The sequence below is a fragment of the Scyliorhinus torazame genome, chromosome 8 (genome assembly GCF_047496885.1).
Source record: "Scyliorhinus torazame isolate Kashiwa2021f chromosome 8, sScyTor2.1, whole genome shotgun sequence".
In the NCBI taxonomy this organism is placed as follows: domain Eukaryota; kingdom Metazoa; phylum Chordata; class Chondrichthyes; order Carcharhiniformes; family Scyliorhinidae; genus Scyliorhinus; species Scyliorhinus torazame.
Genome location: NC_092714.1, coordinates 66,025,431 through 66,048,419, shown reverse-complemented (window position 1 = coordinate 66,048,419; position 22,989 = coordinate 66,025,431). Strand labels below are relative to the sequence as shown.

Genomic DNA, 22,989 nt, shown 5'->3' with positions numbered 1-22,989 from the left:
GAGCGAAAGTAACAGGGTAGTTATTATGGGAGACTTTAACTTTCCAAATATTGACTGGAAAAGATATAGTTCGAGTACAATAGATGGGTCGTTTTTTGTACAGTGTGTGCAGGAGGGTTTCCTGAAACAATATGTTGATAGGCCAACAAGAGGCGAGGCCACGTTGGATTTGGTTTTGGGTAATGAACCAGGCCAGGTGTTGGATTTGGAGGTAGGAGAGCACTTTGGGGACAGTGACCACAATTCGGTGACGTTTACGTTAATGATGGAAAGGGATAAGTATACACCGCAGGGCAAGAGTTATAGCTGGGGGAAGGGCAATTATGATGCCATTAGACGTGACTTGGGGGGGGGATAAGGTGGAGAAGTAGGCTACAAGTGTTGGGCACACTGGATAAGTGGGGCTTGTTCAAGGATCAGCTACTGTGTGTTCTTGATAAGTATGTACCGGTCAGGCAGGGAGGAAGGTGTCAAGCGAGGGAACCGTGGTTTACCAAGGAAGTGGAATCTCTTGTTAAGAGGAAGAAGGAGGCCTATGTGAAGATGAGGTGTGAAGTTTCAGTTGGGGCGATGGATAGTTACAAGGTAGCGAGGAAAGATCTAAAGAGAGAGCTAAGACGAGCAAGGAGGGGACATGAGAAGTATTTGGCAGGAAGGATCAAGGAAAACCCAAAAGCTTTCTATAGGTATGTCAGGAATAAGCGAATGACTAGGGAAAGAGTAGGACCAGTCAAGGACAGGGATGGGAAATTGTGGGTGGAGTCTGAAGAGATAGGCGAGATACTAAATGAATATTTTTCTTCAGTATTCACTCAGGAAAAAGATAATGTTGTGGAGGAGAATGCTGAGCCCCAGGCTAATAGAATAGATGGCATTGAGGTACGTAGGGAAGAGGTGTTGGCAATTCTGGACAGGCTGAAAATAGATAAGTCCCCGGGACCTGATGGGATTTATCCTAGGATTCTCTGGGAGGCCAGGGAAGAGATTGCTGGACCATTGGCTTTGATTTTTATGTCATCATTGGATACAGGAGTAGTGCCAGAGGACTGGAGGATAGCAAATGTGGTCCCTTTGTTCAAAAAGGGGAGCAGAGACAACCCCGGCAACTATAGACCGGTGAGCCTCACGTCTGTAGTGGGTAAAGTCTTGGAGGGGATTATAAGAGACAAGATTTATAATCATCTACATAGGAATAATATGATCAGGGATAGTCAGCATGGCTTTGTGAAGGGTAGGTCATGCCTCACAAACCTTATTGAGTTCTTTGAGAAGGTGACTGAACAGGTAGATGAGGGTAGAGCAGTTGATGTGGTGTATATGGATTTCAGCAAAGCGTTTGATAAGGTTCCCCACGGTAGGCTATTGCAGAAAATACGGAGGCTGGGGATTGAGGGTGATTTAGAGATGTGGATCAGAAATTGGCTAGCTGAAAGAAGACAGAGGGTGGTGGTTGATGGGAAATGTTCAGAATGGAGTTCAGTCACAAGTGGAGTACCACAAGGATCTGTTCTGGGGCCGTTGCTGTTTGTCATTTTTATCAATGACCTAGAGGAAGGCGCAGAAGGGTGGGTGAGTAAATTTGCAGACGATACTAAAGTCGGTGGTGTTGTCGATAGTGTGGAAGGATGTAGCAGGTTACAGAGGGATATAGATAAGCTGCAGAGCTGGGCTGAGAGGTGGCAAATGGAGTTTAATGTAGAGAAGTGTGAGGTGATTCACTTTGGAAGGAATCACAGGAATGCGGAATATTTGGCTCATGGTAAAATTCTTGAAAGTGTGGATGAGCAGAGGGATCTAGGTGTCCATGTACATAGATCCCTGAAAGTTGCCACCCAGGTTGATAGGGTTGTGAAGAAGGCCTATGGAGTGTTGGCCTTTATTGGTAGAGGGATTGAGTTCCGGAGTCGGGAGGTCATGTTGCAGCTGTACAGAACTCTGGTTCGGTCGCATTTGGAGTATTGCGTACAGTTCTGGTCACCGCATTATAGGAAGGACGTGGAGGCTTTGGAGCGGGTGCAGAGGAGATTTACCAGGATGTTGCCTGGTATGGAGGGAAAATCTTATGAGGAAAGGCTGATGGACTTGAGGTTGTTTTCGTTGGAGAGAAGAAGGTTGAGAGGAGACTTAATAGAGGCATACAAAATGATCAGGGGGTTGGATAGGGTGGACAGTGAGAGCCTTCTCCCGCGGATGGAAATGGCTGGTACGAGGGGACATAACTTTAAACTGAGGGGTAATAGATATAGGACAGAGGTCAGAGGTAGGTTCTTTACGCAAAGAGTAGTGAGGCCGTGGAATGCCCTACCTGCTACAGTAGTGAACTCGCCAACATTGAGGGCATTTAAAAATTTATTGGATAAACATATGGATGATAATGGCATAGTGTAGGTTAGATGGCTTTTGTTTCGGTGCAACATCGTGGGCCGAAGGGCCTGTACTGCGCTGTATTGTTCTATGTTCTATGTTCTATCTGTTTAGTTAAGCACCCTTTTAGGCAACAATCCTGAGATTTTCTCCATAAAAACAAGTACCACAAACATCCACAGGGGTAGAATTACACAGGCATTCGAAACTGGAAAACTAAAACTTATATCAAAACCTTGCACCTGAGGGCGCAAGCTGCTCTCTTTGCATGAATGTTTTAGCACGTGTTTTAAAAATCATTTATGGGATATGGGCGTTGGGTGAGGCCAGCACTTATTGTCTCTTGAACTGAGTGAGAGAGCGTTTAAGAGTCAACCACATTCCTGGGTAAATTTCCTTCGCTAAAGGACCAGATGGGTTTTTACGACAATAGTTTCATGGCCATCATTAGACTTTTAATTCCATATTCTTTATTGGATTCTAATTCTGTTGCAGCATGATTTGAACCTGGGTCCCCAAAGCATTGCCCAGGATCTCTGGAGTACTACTACAGTGACAATGCCACTACGCCACTGCCTCTCCCCCACGTGGTTTTCAGAATCCCATGGCTACACCTATGCAGCCTTCATTCTCTCTTTAAATATGATTTTCCCCTTTCATCTTCAAATCTGTTTTTACATCCCTTTGGAAGTTTCCTTTCCCAGAATATTCAGATCTTTTGTGTTATTTGTATGGCTACTACTTCAATACTTTGCTTTATGCATTATGATCTTTGCCAATTGTACATTTTCCTTTTGAAATACAAGAGTTGAACTTCAAGTCAACCCCTTCACTTACCTTCCTAATGCAAATTTACATTCACTGGTATCCCATCTCAGTCCTGCACACTTCACCATATTTGCTTTCACGCCTCGTCCCATTTTGATGTTTTTAACCTGGCAGTACCTTCAGTCTAATTAAATTAGTCACACCTATACATACACACACACACAAGCCTGTTTCACAGTATACCACAGTGATATGAGGAAAATCTTGAAAATTATAATATTTCATCACATTATGTTGGTAAATGAATTGAATGCCCAAGAACTAGGCCCACATTTTGTAATATTCAGTCATTTAAATAAAGTAAGCTATCGCTTAACTTTGGCAAGTTATTTTGAATATCCATTGATTTTATCTTTTCATTTCTGATTAGTGTCAGGCTAGAAAATCTTATGGCTCAGTAGGTAGCATCCCTGCCTCTGAGCCAAAAGCTCATGCTTCAAGTCCCACTCCAGCACTTGATGGCCGAGGAAGGTGTGTTCATAATGTGGCTCAACAGGTTGAGTATCAACTTGTAAATCTTTCCTACATATGCCAGTGGCAGGCGGTAAGAGCAGGAGAGATTGCTGGTCAGCATGTGTGAAGAAGGCAGTATCTTGTCAAGCATAACCATGGTTGTCAATGCCTTCTTAGGGCATGGTACCCGAAGGAAAAATAGTGCCAGGCTAAACCTACATGCAATGTATACAGTAACCTAAGTGTTCAAATCTGATTAAACAATTGTGAAATTGATGCTCGATCAACATCTCATTAGCACAAATTGCCCACAGTCTTTACCGAGAAAAATGGTAACAGTTGCTTTTCAAAACGTAATAAATTGGCTGTGAAGCACTTTGGCATGTCTCAATGATGTGAAAGGTGCATAAAAGTACATCATGCCCTTTTACCCATTCATCTCCTTGTCCCACCTTCCTGCCAATATCTCAGTCTCATTACTACTTATACTGCTTCCCCTTTAAATCACCCACTCAATTTCTCAATAGTTCTGTCCACCTTTCTCTACTGTCACACATCTCACCTATATCCCACTATCTACCCCACCCGTCACGGTCTTTCCAAGAGCAGGTGGTGTAAAGTCCTCACCATAAACTTGTTTCCCTCTTGCCTTTCTTCTTCCTTCGTTCCTTCCTCTTTCATTCTACCTGTTACCTTCAAAGGAATTTTGTTTGCTTTTTAAAAAAAAAAATCAAACATTAAGAAAAGTCAGCCTTTGTTTCTCATTGACTCTTTCTCAGGCATGGACAATTTGGTCCTTTGTCATTAGATCACAAATCACTTAGTTAATTGGATTCAAAATTCAACTTTTTTACAGGACTGAACATTTGCCAAATAAGCTTTCAGTCTCTCTATTTCACATGCTCTCCCGTGCTCGCTCGCTCTCTCTCTCTCTCTCCGTCGCTTGCTCGCTTTCTATTTCTCTCCCTCGTCTGCTCGCAAGCTACCTCTCCCCCTCGCCTGCTGGGGCGCTCTCTCGCCAGCTGGCGCGCCCTCTCGCCAGCTGGCGTGCTCTCCCTCGCCTGCTGGCGCACTCTCGCCCGCTGGCACGCTCTCCCCTGCTGGCACGCTCTCCCCCTCGCCAGCTGGCGTGCTCTCTTATCCCCTCGCTCGCTGGCATGCTCTCTCGCCCCCTCACCAGTTGCCACGCTCTCTTGCCCCCTCAACTGCTGGTGCACTCTCTCGTCTGCTGGTGCGTTCTCTCTCGTCCCCTCGCCTGCTGGTGCGCTCTCGCCCCCTCGCCAGCTGGTGCGCTCTCTGGCCCCCTCACCTGCTGGTGCACTCTCGCCTGCTGGCGCTCTCTCTCCCCCTCACCTGCTGGCGCACTCTCGCTCCCTCGCCAGTTGGCGTGTCCTCTCGCCCCCACGCCGGCTGATGCACTATCTCTCGTCCCTCAACGGCTGCCGTGCTCTCGCCCCTTCACCCGCTGGCACGCTCTCTTGCTCGCTGGCGTGCCCCCTCGCCCACCTGCGGGCCCCTCATCTGCTGACGTGCTCTCTCGTCCCCTCGCCCGCTGGCAGTCGCTCTCGCCCGCTGGCATGCTCTCGCCCCCTCGCCTGCTGGCGACACGTTCTCATTCTCTCACCTGCTGTCTCGCATGCTCTTCTTCCCCCCCATCCGCTGCTGTCGCGCACGCTCTCGCCCCCTCGTATGCTCGCGCTTTCTCTCTGCAAATATTTTTTCTTACTTAGTGAGAAGTTAACTGTAATTAGCTTTAAAATGCAATATGTTGTAATATTTGACCATCACAAAGAAAGAAAAAAACATGCATCATCAGCATCCTTCTGAAACAATGCAACATCCGCATATTGAGAATCAAATATGCAGTTATTGTGAAATGTATTATTCATTAACCAAAGTGCTTTTTACGAAATAGACTCAGAACAACCTTGTTCAGATTAATTCATATTCTGATATTAATTTGACAACTTGCCCCCTGCTGCTAATTCAGGCAGGTATGTTTTCTGTTTATAATGTGAGTTACTGATTGGATCAAGTCTGAATGAGAGTTCCTGCAAAATAGAATTAAAAAGTCATATTAATTAACGGAGTCCGATCCAATACGACTCGTTATGCAGGAGGGAGCAGCGAAGGCTAGGTGTTGGCAGATTATAGTGAATTGACTGCAGTTTTCCGTGATGGTCACACACACAAGAGCACACAAGAATTGGGAGCAGAAGTCGCCCTTTCGGTTCCTTAAGCCTGCTGTGCCAGTCACTAATTGAGCCATTACCCTTCTCTTCCTAGTTGAACAAAAATCTAGCCAACTCAGACTTGAACATATTTGATGATCCACCCTGCACTGCTCTCTGGGAAGAGGATTCCACAAATTAACAACCCCTTGAGAGAGAAAAAATTCTTCTTATCTCCGTGTTTAATCTTGTGTTTGACAACTGTTTTACAGGGCACAGATGGTGTTCTTGAAGTTTTTAAAATCCTAAGTGAAGAGGAAGTGAATAAAAAGATTGAAAAGAAACAAAAGAAAGCAAAGAAAAAGGCAAAGTGAGTGAAAGTATAATTGATTTGACTCCATGAATATCATTAAAGGGAAAGTCATTTGTTGGAATTTTCCCCCACCGATAAATCTCTAAGTATGGCTGCTTCACCATTGCGATATCATTATCTCGCAGGATATTTTTTCAAATTGTGTCTTGCATCAAAGTGGAAGTTATTGCTTTAAGTTTAACCAACATGTCGTTCTAATGGTCTCTGTTGGAGTGTGAAGAGCAATTGGGGATCAGGCACCATAAACAATACTTATGTTAGATGTACATTTATGTTGGCAAAGAGCATGGTATGGGCATATTAAGTTTCCCTCCTCACTAGCCACAATTGAAGCATGTGATATTTCATATGACTAGCTCCTTGTTTTTAGTCATGCCCTCTGGAAGAAGCTTTGTTGTAAAAGTTCGAATCCATAGAATCCTTACACTACAAAAGGAGGCCATTCAGCCCATTGAGTCAGCACTGACCCTCTGAAAGAGCACTCTCCCTGGGCCCACACCCCTGTAACCCCATGCATTGATCATGGCCAATCCACCTGACCTGCACATTTTGGACTTTGGGAGGAAACCGGAGCACCCAGAGGAATCCCATGCAGGCCCCACGGGGAGAGTGTGCAGACTCCGCACAGATCGTATCCCAAGCCGGGAATCGAACCCGGGTCCCTGGCGCTGTGAAGCAACAGTGCTAAGCACTGTGCTACCATGTCACCCCAGTGATGATATAAGCAAAAATCTAACAAATAAGAATTAGAGAATTTTTTCTCAAGTGACTTCTAGAAAATTCTCAATTTGAGATTGGTATTTGAAAAATCTTTGGGGGAAAAAAAACATTCAGTGCGAAACCTTTCCTCTCCCTTCTCTCAACTGGTGTCTCATGGCAATGTGCACTTTGTGACGTGGCAATGAATCAAAAGGTTTCCGATTTGATTACCACTTTGTGCTAAATTAGTTAATTCTACCAGAAAGCTGATGAAGTAACTGCAGTTGAGCTCTGTGGTTTTGAGCTACAGAGAGACAAAGTTGTCCAGGGTGCCGACCCGTTCACTGCCATAAAGCACTTTCTGAAAGTGTGCACAGAAGTTTTGACAGATCATGTTGGCTTTGGCTGTGATCGTGCTGATGGTTTGAAAAGCACTCACTGTTTCGACACACAGTCAACATGCCACTGCTGACCATGGAAAGGGGCTGGTTTAGCACAGGGCTAAAGAGCTGGCTTTTAAAGCAGACCAAGGCAGGCCAGCAGCACGGTTCAATTCCTGTACCAGCCTCCCCGAACAGGCGCCGAAATGTGGCGACTAGGGGCTTTTCACAGTAACTTCATTTGAAGCCTACCTGTGACAATAAGCGATTTTCATTTCATGCCCACCTTTGGTTGCCACTTTCAGGAATGGCAAGCAAGGTCAGAAAGCAACATCAGAAAACTGAATTCCAGCCCTGGAAAATAGAGGGAATACAGTGGGGGTATTTATGAGGCAGCAACACAAAATGAAGCGGTGACAGAATCCACATCAAGTGAACTGTCATATTTTAAAACAAAGCAGTCATAAACATTCAGTTCTGGGCAGACTCTCACTTGTGTCCTGCTATGACACTCAGTTCGACAGGCTCCCAAAAAGCTCTATATTTTATGTTTGCTTTAGTATAACTTAAAAAGTAAATAATCAAACTAACTTTTGATTACGAAAAGCTTTTCAAGACATTTTTTTTTGCCTGTGAGCATTGCTAGGAAAGTGGCATTAAAATCTGAACAAAAGAAAGTTATTGTTACTTAAGTATCTGAAGGCAACACAGACATTCCTGCGTGCAGCAAATGTGCAGCACTGGCCAGGAATGTGGAGAGTTTATTGTCGGGCATAAATCCAACCAGTTTTCCTGACCTGAAATGACTGCATAAGAGTTAAAGCATTATGTACCATTGCATCTAAACTGTGCATTAGTTTCATTCTGCTTGATTCCCAGATAATTGCTGATTGACAGAGAAGCTTGTAGATTTCAGTCTGCAATGTGATAGCTGAGCTAGCTTCGTGCCTGGATTCTGTAAGGAGCTTCTGTTTCACTGAGTCTATCATTTGGTCTTTGTGACTTATTAGAGAGGTAGGAACAGAGGAAGGATGTCAGATGGCACCAAATCCATATAGTTCACCCTGTCGTTATGCACTCTTTGTTGTTATGGCCCCATACGCTTATCTATCAGGCACATAACAAGGAGCACTGGAATTTATAAGGAGACAGTTTTTTATTGTTGTTTCAGGAAGAACTGCAGATAGTTATAATCTTTATTATTATTGTCACAAGTAGGCTTACGTTAATAATGCAAAGAAGTTACTGTGAAAATCCCCTAGTCGCCACACTCCGGTGCCTGTTGGGATACACAGAGGGAGAATTCAGATTGTCCAATTCACCTTAAAAGCAGGTCTTTCGGGACTTGAGGGAGGAAACCGGAGAACCCGGAGGAAACCCAGGCAGACACAGGGAGAATGTGCCGACTCCGCACAGACAGTGACCCAAGTGGGAATCGAACCTGGGACCCTGGCGCTGTGAAGCAACAGTGCTAACCACTGTGCTACTGTGCCGCCCATATAAGGATCATTTCATTTGGTTGGGAACTGATTACCCCATTGAACCCTGACGAGCAGTTTTAACAGGTAAAGATAGAAGGAAGAAGGTCTGGGATCAAAAGAGACCAGTTACAGAAAATTGTTTTTACTTTCTTTGTTTCCTCCTGGTCCCCATAAGGAATGTTTAGACCTCCCCAGCCACAGGCTTCTCCCCACTCTCCTCAATGTTCTCAGAAGTCAGATCATTTCAAATAAATGTTCAACAAAATAAAAAACCCAATAAACATAATCACAAACAAATCAATTTTGTGTACAATATTTATCGCCCTTCAGCTCTTGCTTTTAAACGTCTTGTCTGGCTTTCTTTTTAAAAAGGAATATCTTTTGGAAGTCCAACCACAAATCCCAGTTTAACAACAATTTCAGCCAGATATTTTGTCGCAATTTCTCAAGTATAATAAATTCCTTGTGCTTACTGGTTGAACGGAAAATGCTGCTGCTATGCAATATTGCCATCTGTGTGCCTGTAATACACTGGACAGCTTCTTTTATTCATTTTTCAAGTTTTAATTAAACTTGATGCACTTTGTAATGGTTAGGCATCAGAAATAAGTGTTCATGGAAAATATGTTCAGTTGTTTTACGTGCTGCTCAATATATTCATTTCTAAAATGTAAACAAGTTAATTTAATATTAATAAATACAGGGGACCAGACAGAAAATGATGTTGGATTAGTTTCTGTTTGTGTCCAGGGTATTTGGTAATACAAGTTTGGTTTCTGCTCTTAGCAGGCCTCAATTCTCCCTATACTAAAGAGAATGGATGAAAACAGTGGGGAGTGTGACGGTTAGATTTATACTCCTTCATATTCACTGATCAACAGCTCCTTTAAATTTATAGCTAAGTAGCCAACATAGCATTGACATTTGTGATGAATGTAAGAAATTGTCATATTTTATACTTTATTTTGGTTTGCGGTAATGTTAGAAAAACTTGAATTAAGATGCATACATACAGTATGACTACTAGAGCTTTGATTAAGACGTTGTAAACGTGAGGTAATCATTGATTTGCAATTAAGTGTTCTGTGACTAGATCTTGAGAACCATTTACTTGTTTACAGATAGTTAGCTAATGGAATATTGTTTACTTTTGAAGAGCCGCTGGGGTGTAGATTATTTATGTGGGGTACTCCTTTTCATCCTGGTTAAACAAGTCAAGGGACAGCTTATAAGAAGAAATACAAGAATGCCTTATGGTTTTGGTACAGATGATGTAGTTGAAGGGAGGAGCCAGGCCTGTCTGAAAAGTCAGTTGATCCTAGGACTCTCATCTGAACAGAGGTATTTCGGTTTGGCCCGAAAAGGTGTTCTCTCCAAAGATTCTGCACAGAGAAAAGCAAGTAGAAATCTGGTTGTTAACTTTATTCATGAGTAGTATTTGAAATATATTGGTTTCTTAATTGGAAATAGTGGCAGGATTAGGAAGTAAGTTAGGGTTTTCTCTTTTACTTAAGAACTGTTAACTGTAAAGCTATTTCTTTGTGGCTAATGTGATTAATTCTGTGTTTAAATTAAAGTTTGTTTTCACATAGAAGATGCCTATAGGTCAGTGTCATCACTCCTGTGGTGTAGTAACAGTTCCTTGCAGTTTTACAAATTGAAGATTGTAGGGTTCTCGCTTGGGATCCTAACATATTAAACACTCATTTATAGTAATGGTCAAAACAAAATTTGAGTTTATATAGTACCCTTAATGTAAACATTCCAAGATGTTTCACAAGACCAATGTATGCTAAAATTTGGCACGAAGCCACGTAGCGCACTATTAAGGCAGATGCCTTGTGGTGTGTTGGTAGTTTCCCTACCACCGAACCTGAGGAATTGAACCAAAGAAAAGAGCATTAGACTGGGATGACCAGTTGGAATAGTGCATTCTGGACATTAATTCAAGTTGCAGGGAGTGAACAAAGAGATGGGCAAAACATGGCGAGAGGGGGCGGGGTGGCTATCGGGACTGGTTCTTTGCACAAAGGATGCCACAAAGGATGCTGGGAGGCAGAGGCCCAGAGGAAGGAAAGGTATGTGTAATGAGCCTATCCGAATCAGTGGCAGTTAGATTATATGACCAGGTCAAAGAAAGGGCCTATCGGAATCTTGTATTCGTGTATGTGGAACTTGATACTGCATGAATGTAAACTAAAGACCACATGTGTTGCCTTCCTTTGTCTCACTCGCTCAAGAGACATGGGCCTCCTGCCTTCATCAGAGGGAGTGTAAGCTTGCAAGCTATTTGAAATAAACTAACGGAATTTCTAAATCCGAACTCAGCCTTTTGATTGAGACCAGACTGTACAGAAAGAACTCAATTTCTTCATTTGGTGGCAGCGGTGGGATTTCTACAGGCGACCACCGGTCATCTGCGAAATTAGAATTAAACTGATCTCGGACAGGGAGAGAGGAAATGGGCCCACGGTGTGAGTAGCTGGAAAATGACCATGTTGGTTTTCCTGTCTCATTGTCTGATGAAGTTTAATCACTCGCACATGGTCAGGTAAGGTCGTCTCGACAAAATCAAAGGTCAGTCTGGCGGATTAGAAAACTAATTTCAATCTATATAAGTACGATTGAGGACTATTTAACTGAGGGAATTTGAGGGGACAATTCAGCTAGGGCTTGAGGGAATGTGCCTCGGAATTCATTTTGCATGTTGAAAATTAAAATTGGTTGTATTGAATGACACTTTAATTCAGTTAAGGTCTTTAACGGGTTGAGGAAATGTTACAGACAATTCAGCTACGACCACTGAGGGAATGTTCTGGAGACAATTCAATGCCGTACAATTAGAATTGATTAAAGTTGGATTTTGTTAGGGGGGAGATATGTCTTATGAGTGAAAAAGTTGGGAGATGAATGGCCACTAGGGGGAACCAGAGACTTGGAAAATTCAGAACCGTATTGGAAAAGTGATTTCAGGAATGTATAAATTTCCTTTACAGTTTTGAAGGGGAAAAACGTGCAAATTCACAGTTTTACTGTCTAGTTGGTTGAAATGAATGAAAGTATAATGATTTGAATTCCTTTCGGTTGAGTGGAGGTCTCGATGGATCAATGAGTGTGTGTGTGTTTAATAAGAATTTGTGAACTTACCTCTGTTATTCCTAGTTTTTAAAATGTTGTGTTTTGCAAAATGAAGTTGCACATCAAATAGGAGGTATACAGGGGCAGTTAAAGTGAGATTTAAAATGGGGTAAGTATTTGAAAGTTCTTTAGAAAATCAGTCATAATGATTAACATTGTGGAAGTTATTTAGAACACAATTCTCAGGACGTAAAAAAAAGGCAAAATCAAAATGTATAAATTGGGATTTGTAAATGAGTAGTCGAACTCGGCATAGTCTTGGTTGGTTAAAAAAGAAAAAGAGAGAACAAAGGAATCAAAAATTGAAATGCGAAGACCAGGCATTCGGTGTGGGCTGGGTCCATGTGCTCCTTTATTAGAGGCAGCCATGATGTACCTACATTTAAAAAGTTTGTTCAGTGTTTTCCAAATTGTAGAGATTTCAGTATTTTCTCTGTAAACTCACTACACATCAAATTTAAGATTTGGGGATTTTCATATAGCAAAGACTATGGATTTTTAAAACTTTATTTTAAGATTACACGGGGGGAAAGGAAGGTCCCAGTAGAAAGGAAGCGATATGGCACAGCTCCACGGGGTCCTAGTGCACGCTGAGTTGCAAGAAAGTCACTAGCAGAAGAAATGAAGTTTAGAATTTTAAATTAATAAATTTAGAGTACCCAATAATTTTTTTCCAATTAAGGGGCAATTTTAACGTAGCCAATCCACCTAGCCTGCACATCTTTGGTGTTGTGGGGGCGAAACCCATGCAAACACTGGGAGAATGTGCAAACTCCACACGGACAGTGACCCAGAGCCGGGATCGAACCTGGGACCTCGGCGCCGTGAGGCATCAGGGCTAACCCAATGCACCACCGTGCTGCCCGAAGTTTAGAATTTAACTACATTGCAGGCAGAATTTTAGGGAATAAAGAAATGGGACCGGAGCTTAGATTAGGAGTATTACTTGCAGTATCAGGAAATGAGAATCTGATGGCAGGGAAAGATTAATAAAAATAGATGCAGAAAAAAAAAATTACGATATTAAAAACCAATTGATAACGTAAAGGAAATAAGGAAAGCAAACCTAGCAATAGAAAGAATGACACAGGGTTAATCAGCACACAATTCCAGCACACAATCCAGGGAGGCAATACAGGCCGTAAAAGAAATAGCCCTTGACCCGAGGTGCCAAATGCGAGCTGGAGATAATGATCAAAGAGTTAGAATAGCACGGAATCATTCATGAAGTCACATATGCATCGACGAATAGCCCACTTCAGGTAGTTAGCAAGCCTGTTGGTACATTTAAAATGGTACCGAATTACAAAGCATTAAATAAGGTTACAAAAAGGAAAAAGAGAAGGATAAACAGTATTTAATAAATCCACAAACTGCATTGGAGAAGGTGGCAGGCAAAACGTATTTAACTAGTATAGATTTAGCCAACGGATTTGGGAGTGTTCCGTTAGACCCAGACAGCAGGGAAAAGACAGCATTTACCTTTGGCACGAAACATTACGTAAAATGTAAATTGCCACAAGGATATGTTAATTCCCCAAACCACTTTCAAGCACTAGTAAGGGAGTTGATTAAAGATGATTTGGCTTTAGTATATATTGATGATTTGTTAATTGGAGATGATGATCAGGGGGACACATGTTGAAAGAGTGACCAAAATTATTAAAACACTTAATGAAGCAGGGTTTAAGATAGGGCTAAAGAAATGCCAGATTGGCAGGAGCGAGGTCGATTATCTAGGGTCGTCAGTGTCAAGGGCAGGTGGGGAAGCCAATGTTGGGATGAGAGAGAAAGCTGCTAGAATCGCAGCGCCCGTTTCACGAAACGGGGTAAGCAAATCATGGGAATTTTGGGGGTATTTGAGACCAGTAGTGGAAGACTTTGGTCTTTATGCTAGACCCATTTATGAAACTTTAAAAGGGGATTTTAGGTGGACCAGTGAAGAACAAAGAAAATTACAGCACAGGAACAGGCCCTTCGGCCCTCCCAGCCTGTGCCGATCCAGATCCTTTATCTAAACCTGTCACCTATTTTCCAAGGATCTACTTCCCTCTGTTCATATATCTGTCTAGATGAATCTTAAATGATGCTATCGTGCTCGCCTCCGCTGGCAAAGTGTTCCAGGCACCCACCACCCTCTGCGTAAAAACTTTCCACGCACCTCTCCCTTAAACTTTTCCCCCTCTCACCTTGAAATCGTGACCCCTTGTAATTGATACCTCCACTCTTGAAAAAGTTGGTTGCTATCCACCCTGTCCATATCTCTTGAGATTTTTCCTACTCTACTGATATTACTCCAAAGCTTCATCAGTTTAAGTCGCCTAGATCTTATGTATGCTTCCTTTTTCATCTTGGCAAGTCTCACAATTCCACCCGTCATCCATGGTTCACTAATCTTGCCATTTCTATCCCTGATTTTCTCAGGGACACGTCTGTCCTGCACTCTAATCAACCTTTCCTTAAAAGACTCCCACATTTCAAATGTGGATTTACCCTTAAACAGCTGCTCCCAATCCACATTCCCGAGCTCCTGCCAAAGAGGAGGTTGGACCAGTAAAAAACAGCTGTAGCAACATCCGGGCCATTAGATGAGAGACATGAAGAGGACGATTTGAGCATTAAATTTGATCTGTACGCAAATGGATATGGTATGGTGCTTGTTAATCATAGTACTCTGACACCGCTCAAACATTGACAGGAAATTGGGCAAGGGCTGAACAAAAGTTTTCGGACAGTGCGAAATGTTTGGCAGCCATAACAAAAAGGATAGCAGAGATTGAAAATTTATCAGCCGGAAAGAAAATTTATGTCACAAATGAATTTTGAGAATTGACAGAGTTGACCAAGAGACAGGGTTGCCAGCAAGGTGCGAATACAGCTCGATGGGAAAGATGGGAAACCATTCTTTTAAACACTGCCTTAATGTTTATTCATAACATTAAAGAGGGACAGAAACTTGAAATCAATTAGCAGAACAGAGTTGGTAAATGCTTGGGTGGTATATACGGATGGTAGTAAAGTTAAGGAGGACGAGGGACAAGCCAGGGGGGCATCCATTTAAAAAAAAAAATTCAGGAAAGAAAATGGTGGAGAAACAGGGAGTAGCATAGAAAAAACTGAGACACTGATGGATGAATGGTCACGAGAGTATGCAGGCCCTCTTATTCCTAGAAGCAGCAAAAGTAATTTGTACTTTTTAATCAAAGCTGATAGCAGCACGGGGGACGTTGAATTAGAGAATCAGTGGCACCTGGAGCAAAGGAATTGTATCAGAACTAAAACATCCGACCCAATTAAATAATAAAAGGATTATTATAATTTGCAACCTATCGGCAGCAAACGAAGAAACATAATTAGTAAGGAATTGAGAATATGGGATGATAGGTTATTAATGGACCCCAGTTTAACATGATTCATTGTCAACATAATAAAACGTTGTGTCAAGGATGTGGCACGCTTTGTAGCCCAGTAGTTTGGACAGGGAGTAATCATATGAAACCTAGGAGAATGGCAGATATAGCATTCAGGTGAGTTGATATTGCATTTAGAATGACAGAAATGGGAAATGCTTCGGCTCCCAGGGAAATTTCGGGAATTCAGTTTGTCATGATTGTTTTGTGAAACATCAGGCAACACTGATGATCGAAGTTTGTGACCACATGATAGCTTTTGACCATGGGATGGTGTGATAATGATAAATTGTAATTACTGCAGAGAAAACCAAGCTGACGACGGAGTGATTGGGAAAGGATGTGCAGGATTGTGAAGAAGTGATAAACTTGTGGTACCAATTAGTGAGGGAGTACGTAGTTTAAGAGATGTTGGGATGACCCGGGGATGTAAAATTAGCCTAATAGTGTTTAGAGACTGTATCACTGCAATGATGCCATGCCACAGGATAGATCATATCCCCAAACCGCTCGGACAAGGGAAAAGGAATGTTTGGTTGTGAGTGGCAGGGGATAACTGCACTTACTTGTATAATGGAATCAGTGGAGTGGGATGCCAGGGAATTGAAACCTGTTAGCAGCATCGATAGGACAGATGATAAGGTGAAAATGTTATGATTGGAAATTACTTTCATAAAAATCCTGTCGTAATCAAAATTACAGGAATTAAAGTACATGCAGTAGCAATATCCGACATGTATCAGGGAAAGTTTCGACCCGCTTGGATCACGGAGTTAGTAAAAGGGGAGTTTGAGATTCTTCGAGTCTCACTCAGGGGTGCAACGATAGGAGAAGGAGGCTTAACAGGCCTTAATCGTATGATGTATGTCAAGGATGAGAAGGGAATTAAATGGAAATCCGGAAGCCTTGGAGAGGGCACTTCTGGAACATCCAAACAAGAATAGAAAGATACAAATTAAGAAATAGGGCCCTCTTCGCCTTTGACCTGTTCATTTGGTTTTCAGATGGAGCAAAAATAACACAGACGAAGAACGCGAACTACACTCCAGAGAAGAATGTTTTCGACAGTATGGGGGGGGGGGGGGGGAAAACTAATGATACAATTGGCTACATATTTGAGGGAATTAAATGACAGAGCCCAGAAAGAAAACCTTACGGGTTAGAAACAAATCAAAATATCAAATTATTCCTCAATAATGAAACCTCCGGTCAGACATCTCGAACTGCACGTTAGCTGATGGATGATCTGTGGTCTCCACGGGGTATGTACTATGCGGTGGAGTTATTCAGGGTCTTGGCAGACGGCAGCAACTGACGAGGAACCCCCGCATTTTAAATGACAATAGTTTAGGAATTTTGGCAGCTTGATGCCACGGTGGAAAATTTGTAACCAATGCAGCAAACAATATTGCATTGGAGAGTGTAATAGTTATTACGGACAAAATGTCCTGTAAACTGTTAGGGACTGTTATGTATGGATTCAATTGGGTTGTAACCCCAAAAGTTGACTGTATTGAATGTGCAAGTGGTGTATTGCAAAGTAGAAAAACAAACAAACAAATAATGGCAAGCATACACTCCATGCTGTAAGGAAAATGTAACGGATAAAAAGGATTTGAAGAAAACTGAGTATTGGCTCATGTAAACCGGGGCTGGCAGACTACATGGTTCAGTACAATGTTAGACATTAGTGTGAGGAAGTCAGGAATAAAAACAGGATTGATTGAAGCTTCTGCAATTCATAAAGCGAGATAATCAGTGGCTAGTACATGATATAAATAATACCAGTGAGGGATGAAAACCTTTTTGGTCGCTGATGGACTGAGTTGTGTGCTGTTTCTAAGGGACATGAGGAAGCTTTTACGGTGCTGCATAAGATAAAGATGTATGGCATTAAGGGGAAAGTAGTAGCATGGATTGAGGATTGGTTAATTAATAGAAAGCAAAGAGTGGGGATTAATGGGTGTTTCTCTGGTTGGCAATCAGTAGCTAGTGGTGTCCCTCAGGGATCAGTGTTGGGCCCACAACTGTTCACAATTTACATAGATGATTTGGAGTTGGGGACCAAGGGCAATGTGTCCAAGTTTGCAGACGACACTAAGATAAGTGGTAAAGCAAAAAGTGCAGAGGATACTGGAAGTCTGCAGAGGGATTTGGATAGGCTAAGAGAATGGGCTAGGGTCTGGCAGATGGAATACAATGTTGACAAATGTGAGGTTATCCATTTTGGTAGGAATAACAGCAAAAGGAATTATTATTTAAATGATAAAATATTAAAACATGCTGCTGTGCAGAGAGACCTGGGTGTGCTAGTGCATGAGTCGCAAAAAGTTGGTTTACAGGTGCAACAGGTGATTAAGGAGGCAAATGGAATTTTGTCCTTCACTGCTAGAGGGATGGAGTTTAAGACTAGGGAGGTTCTGCTGCAATTGTATAAGGTGTTAGTGAGGCCACACCTGGAGAATTGTGTTCAGTTTGGTCTCCTTACTTGAGAAAGGACGTGCTGGCACTGGAGGGTGTGCAGAGGAGATTCACTAGGTTAATCCCAGAGCTGAAGGGGTTGGATTACAAGGAGAGGTTGAGTAGACTGGGACTATACTCATTGGAATTTAGAAGGATGAGGGGGGATCTTATAGAAACATATAAGATTATGAAGGGAATAGATAGGATAGATGCGGGCAGGTTGTTTCCACTGGCAGGTGAAAGCAGAACTAGGGGGCATAGCCTCAAAATAAGGGGAAGTAGATTTAGGACTGAGTTTAGGAGGAACTTCTTCACCCAAAGGGTTGTGAATCTATGGAATTCCTTGCCCAGTGAAGCAGTAGAGGCTCCTTCATTAAATGTTCTTAAGCTAAAGATAGATAGTTTTTTGAAGAATAAAGGGATTAAGGGTTATGGTGTTCGGGCCGGAAAGTGGAGCTGAGTCTGCAAAAGATCAGCCATGATCTTATTGAATGGTGGAGCAGGCTCGAGGGGCCAGATGGCCTACTCCTGCTCCTCGTTCTTATGTACCCCAAGGTAATCAGATGCCTTGGAGGTAGTGGAACACACGGATATAGCTATTGTGTTACCTTCCTGAGTAGCGACAGCTATGGTTCATGGTGATTTGGCTTGAGGAAAGAACAATACAAAGAGTCTATCGCCACTGGTCTACGGGTTGGATGAAGCTCAGGGTTCAGGTCCAATGCCAGGACTTGTCGGCCAAGGGTCGCACGGTGGCGTAGTGATTAGTGTTGCTGCCTCACGGCGCTGAGGACCTGGGTCCGACCCTGGCCCCGGTTCACTGTCCGTGTGGATTTTGCACATTCTCCCTGTGTTTGCGTGGGTTTCACCCCCACAACCCAAAGATGTGCAGAGTAGATGGATTGGCCACGCTAAATTGCCCTTAATTGGAAAAAAAATAATTGGGTACTCTAAATTTTTTTTTTTTAAAGGAGTTGTGGGCCATAGAAGGAGCATTCAATATGGTTCAATGGGCTGATAATCAGCTTGAGAATTGCTCTCACTATTCCCCAAAAGGGTAAAAGAAATATGTGGGTGCAACACTTTTAAAAAACAAAAACAAAACCTTAGTCAAAAAGGCAGGTTTAAGGTACACAAAAGTCAATGGAAAGGCAGGTTTAAGAAAGAATTCTAAAGCTTATGACCTTGGCAGTGAGAGTACCCCTCCAATGGAGGAACTTTAAAATTGGGAATGCTCAAGAGGCCGGAATTGAAGGAACACCGCTGTCTTGGAGGGTTATCGGCTGGAGGGATTACAGAAGTAGGGAGGGATGACATAGTAGAGGGAATTGAAAATGAGGATAAGAATTTTAAAGTTGAAGTGTAACGAACCAGTAGCCAGTGTAGGTCAGCAAACACAGGGGTGATGGATGAACAAAATTTAGCACAATTTCGGTCATGGGCACTGGAGTTTTGGATGATCTCAAGTTTATGGATGTTTGAACTTTGGAAGCTGGCCAAGAATGCATTGAGTCTAGAGGTAACAAAGACGTGGTTGAGGGTTTTGGCATCAGATGAGTTGAGATAGGGACAGAGTCTGGACCTGAATTTTCAGGGTGAGCACTTGGCACCCATGTTCCTGCAGATTGGCAGGGATGCCGACAGGTACGCTGCTATTTCACGCTCAGTTGAGCCCTGATTGGAAGAAGTAGGATTTCTGTCCGCACGGACAGAATTCCTGACGTGGAGAGCTGTCGGGCCAATTGGAATGATCAACAGATCTCCAGTCCTTCCATCCTTCCAGGCGCAGCACTGCAGTGGTCAGAAGAGGTACTGCAATGCTATGCCTGAGACAGGGCCGCACTTCAGCAGTCCCGGGAAGGGGAGGGTGGGGTTGCCCAGAGAGGGGTCGGAGTGGGGGGGTGGTGGGGGGGGGGGGGTGCTTTCTTGATGTTGGAGTTGTGCAGGGATGGAGGGCTGGAGCTCCTATGTCCCTGATAAGAAGGTGCCTCTCGCCCGAGATTGCGGGTGAGAACGTCTTCAGTTTCCCACCCTCAGTTTTCGGGCACCCGCCAATCTACAATATAAGACTGGGCGGGAAAAGGCCGTTTAAGTGGTCAACAATAATAATAATCTTTATTATTGTCACAAGTAGGCTTACATTAACAATGCAATGAAGTTACTGTGAACACCCCCAGTGGTCACTTAAGGGCCTTGCTACAGCTTCCCATCTGAGGCCCTGTCTGCACCACCGTAAAATTATGTGTGGGATCCTGGAGGGAATCCTGTCCAGGTTATTTTGCACTCCCCTCTCTCCGCCTCAAAATTTGCCAGAGGAGGTAGTATAAAATTCTGGAGTTGGAAAAATTCAATCTTACTTAAAGGTAACATTCATGATCGACTGGTTAACATGCTAGCACGTTACATTACTAAATCTAGTAATGGAGAACAGTGATTGAATAAACTACAGGCATTTACCGAGAGAAGTAGGGAACTGCATCTATCTATGCACACCAGTCTCAATAGAACTGTCATAACCACCACGAGGCCCATAGGGAAACCACAATCGATTTTCTTGTGGGGCTACTAGAATACAAGCTTTCCCAATAGTGGCAGAGGCCCACTCAGCTTGGGCCTGTAAAACCGAGCATAAAAGCTGACCTGAGCAGGGACCGGCAGGTTGGTTGTCCCAACGGGGATTGTGATGTGTAAATAGTTACTGCCGTGGGCAGACTTTATGTTTAGTTAAAACAATCTTGTCATTCCTACTGCTGGCTTCCTTAGTCATTAGAAGAGCCATGTGCTTCAGTTTATGTCCAATATCTCTGCTTGTATAATCAAAGGTGAGCTAGACACTGGTATTCAGGTAAGTAAAGGTGTTCATGGGAATCTGGATATCATTAGAGTAATGGAAGAACAGAAGGAACTTGAACTTTGATTCTGAGTTGGATTGGTTGGATTTGTTTATTGTCATGTGTACCGAGGCACAGTGAAAAGTACTGTTCTCCGTGCAGCTCAAACAGATCATTCCATAAATGAAAAAAATACATAGGGTAAACATAAATATACAATGTAAATACACAGGCATTGGGTGAAGCATACAGGAGTGCATGCAGTACTACTCAGTAGAGAAGATGTGTGAAGATGTCCGATCAGTCCACAAGAGGGTAGTTTAGAAGTCTGGTAACAGCGCGGAAGAAGCTGTATTTGAATCTGTTATTGCGTGTTCTCAGACTTTTGTATCTTCTGCCCGATGAAAGAAGTTGAAAGAGAGAATAACCCGGGTCGGAGGTTCTGCTTCCCGCTTTCCCAAGGCAGCGGGAGGTGTAGACAGAGTCAATGGATGGGAGGCGGGTTTGTGTGATGGACTGGGCTGTGTTCATGACTCTTTGTAGTTTCTCACGGTCTTGACCGAACGGTTGCCATACCAGGCTGTGATGCAGCCAGATAGGATGCTTTCTATTGTGCATCTATAAAAGCTTGTAAGAGTTAATGTGGACATGACTAATTTTCTTCCTTTCCTGAAGAAGTATAGGCGCTGTTGTGCTTTCTTGGTCGTAGCGCCGATGTGAGTTGACCAGGACAGGTTGTTGGTGATATTTACACCTTGGAATTTGAAGCTGTCAACCATCTCCAGCTCCGCCCAATTGATGCAGACAGGGGCGTGTACAGTACTTGCTTCCTGAAGTCAATGACCAGCTCTTTAATTTTGCTGATATTGAGGGAGATGGTGTTATCATTACACCACTCCACTAGGTTCTCTAACTCCCTCCTATATTCTGACTCATCATTGTTCGAGATCCGATCTACTACGGTCGTGTCGTCAGTAAACTTGTAGTTGGAGTTGGAGCCAAATTTTGCCACACAATCGTGTGTGTAAAGGGAGTATAGTAGGGGGCTAAGTACGCAACCTTGTGGGTCCCTGGTATTGAAGTCAATCGTGGAGGAGGAGTTGTTGTTTATTCTTACTGATTGTGGTCTATGGATCAGGAAGTCGAAGATCCAGTTGCAGAGTGAGGTCCAAGTCCTAGATTTTGGAGCTTTGATATGAGCTTGTCTGGGATTATGGTGCTGAAGGTGGAGCTGTACTCAATGATTAGGAGTCTGACGTAGGAGTCCTTGTTGTTGAGATGCTCCAGGCTTGAGTGTAGTGCAATGGAGATGGCGTCTGCTGTGGACCGGTTGTGGCGGTATGTGAATTGCAGTGGATCTAAGCATTCTGGGAGTATGGAGTTGATATGGCTCATGACCAACCTCTCAAAGCACTTCATTTCATTATGATCAATGTCAAGGCCACTGACTGATAGTCGTTGAGGCACGTTGTCTGGTGGTTCTTTGACACCGGTATGATGGTGATCTTGAAGCAGGTGGGGACCTCAGAACAGAGTAGGGAAAGTTGCAGTTGTGGACTGGAAATAAAGGGATCTGACCGCAGGAAACAGGAGTGCTTTGCACATGGAATTAATTCATTTTATTTTGCTGCATTTACTTAAATAATTCAAAGCAAAATATTCAATTTAACAGACGCAAGGCTGAGTCTGGGGAATCTGACGTTGACCTGGAGCCTGCAGTGGAACGAACGTTAAAAGATGAGATTCAGAAAATCACAAATATCAAAGTTTCAGGAAAAATCAGGTGAGACGTGTGGCCAACCAGAAAGAAAGAATTACCTGTGGTATAATCTTAAACATAATCATAAACAATAAAATGTTAATCAGTGCTAGGAAAGTTCTCGTTCACAGAGATTGGGTTGCATTTTCAAAAAATAAGTATATTCCAGATAAATGATTATATTACACAAAATTTGGCAGCCCATTTAAAAATTGGAACACTCCTTTCACACGATTTTTAAAAATTGTCCTATCTCTATGGAGGAAATTAAAATGAATAGAAGTTTTTATTCAAAATAAAAGCTTGGAACTCTGAAATGTCAGTGTGTTGGACTTTGTGAATGGGTGCATACCTGTCTGTATTGCTTTATGCATTATTATATCAGCAAAAGATAGTTTAGGGTTGCATTTTATTTCTGTTGCACAATGTATCTTTAGATTTTTCCAGCAGTTTTGATGTGCATAAAAATGTACAGTATATTGTATCTAATTCCAAAGCAATATGTTCGGCCATTTTACTATTTGTGAGCTCTAATACCATTATATAAATGGAAGTGCATAAGTTCCCCTTGCTCTACTGTATTGAAACGTGCAATGTAATTGAGTTTAGATTTATGTTTTTGCTGAGCAATCATTGTTG

The 22,989-nt window shown here is 42.8% G+C and overlaps 1 protein-coding gene across 3 annotated transcripts in view; it reads left to right on the top strand.

The window, feature by feature from the left end:
* The window catches only part of wdr3 (WD repeat domain 3), a 74,877-nt gene that overhangs the window by 13,826 nt on the left and 38,062 nt on the right, over positions 1 to 22,989 (top strand). For all 3 annotated transcript variants that reach the window (XM_072513763.1, XM_072513762.1, XM_072513764.1), the window contains exons 9-10: positions 6,089 to 6,186; positions 22,264 to 22,374. In XM_072513763.1, the coding sequence (XP_072369864.1) occupies positions 6,089 to 6,186; positions 22,264 to 22,374 (209 nt within the window). The remainder of the gene's footprint in view (positions 1 to 6,088; positions 6,187 to 22,263; positions 22,375 to 22,989) is intronic.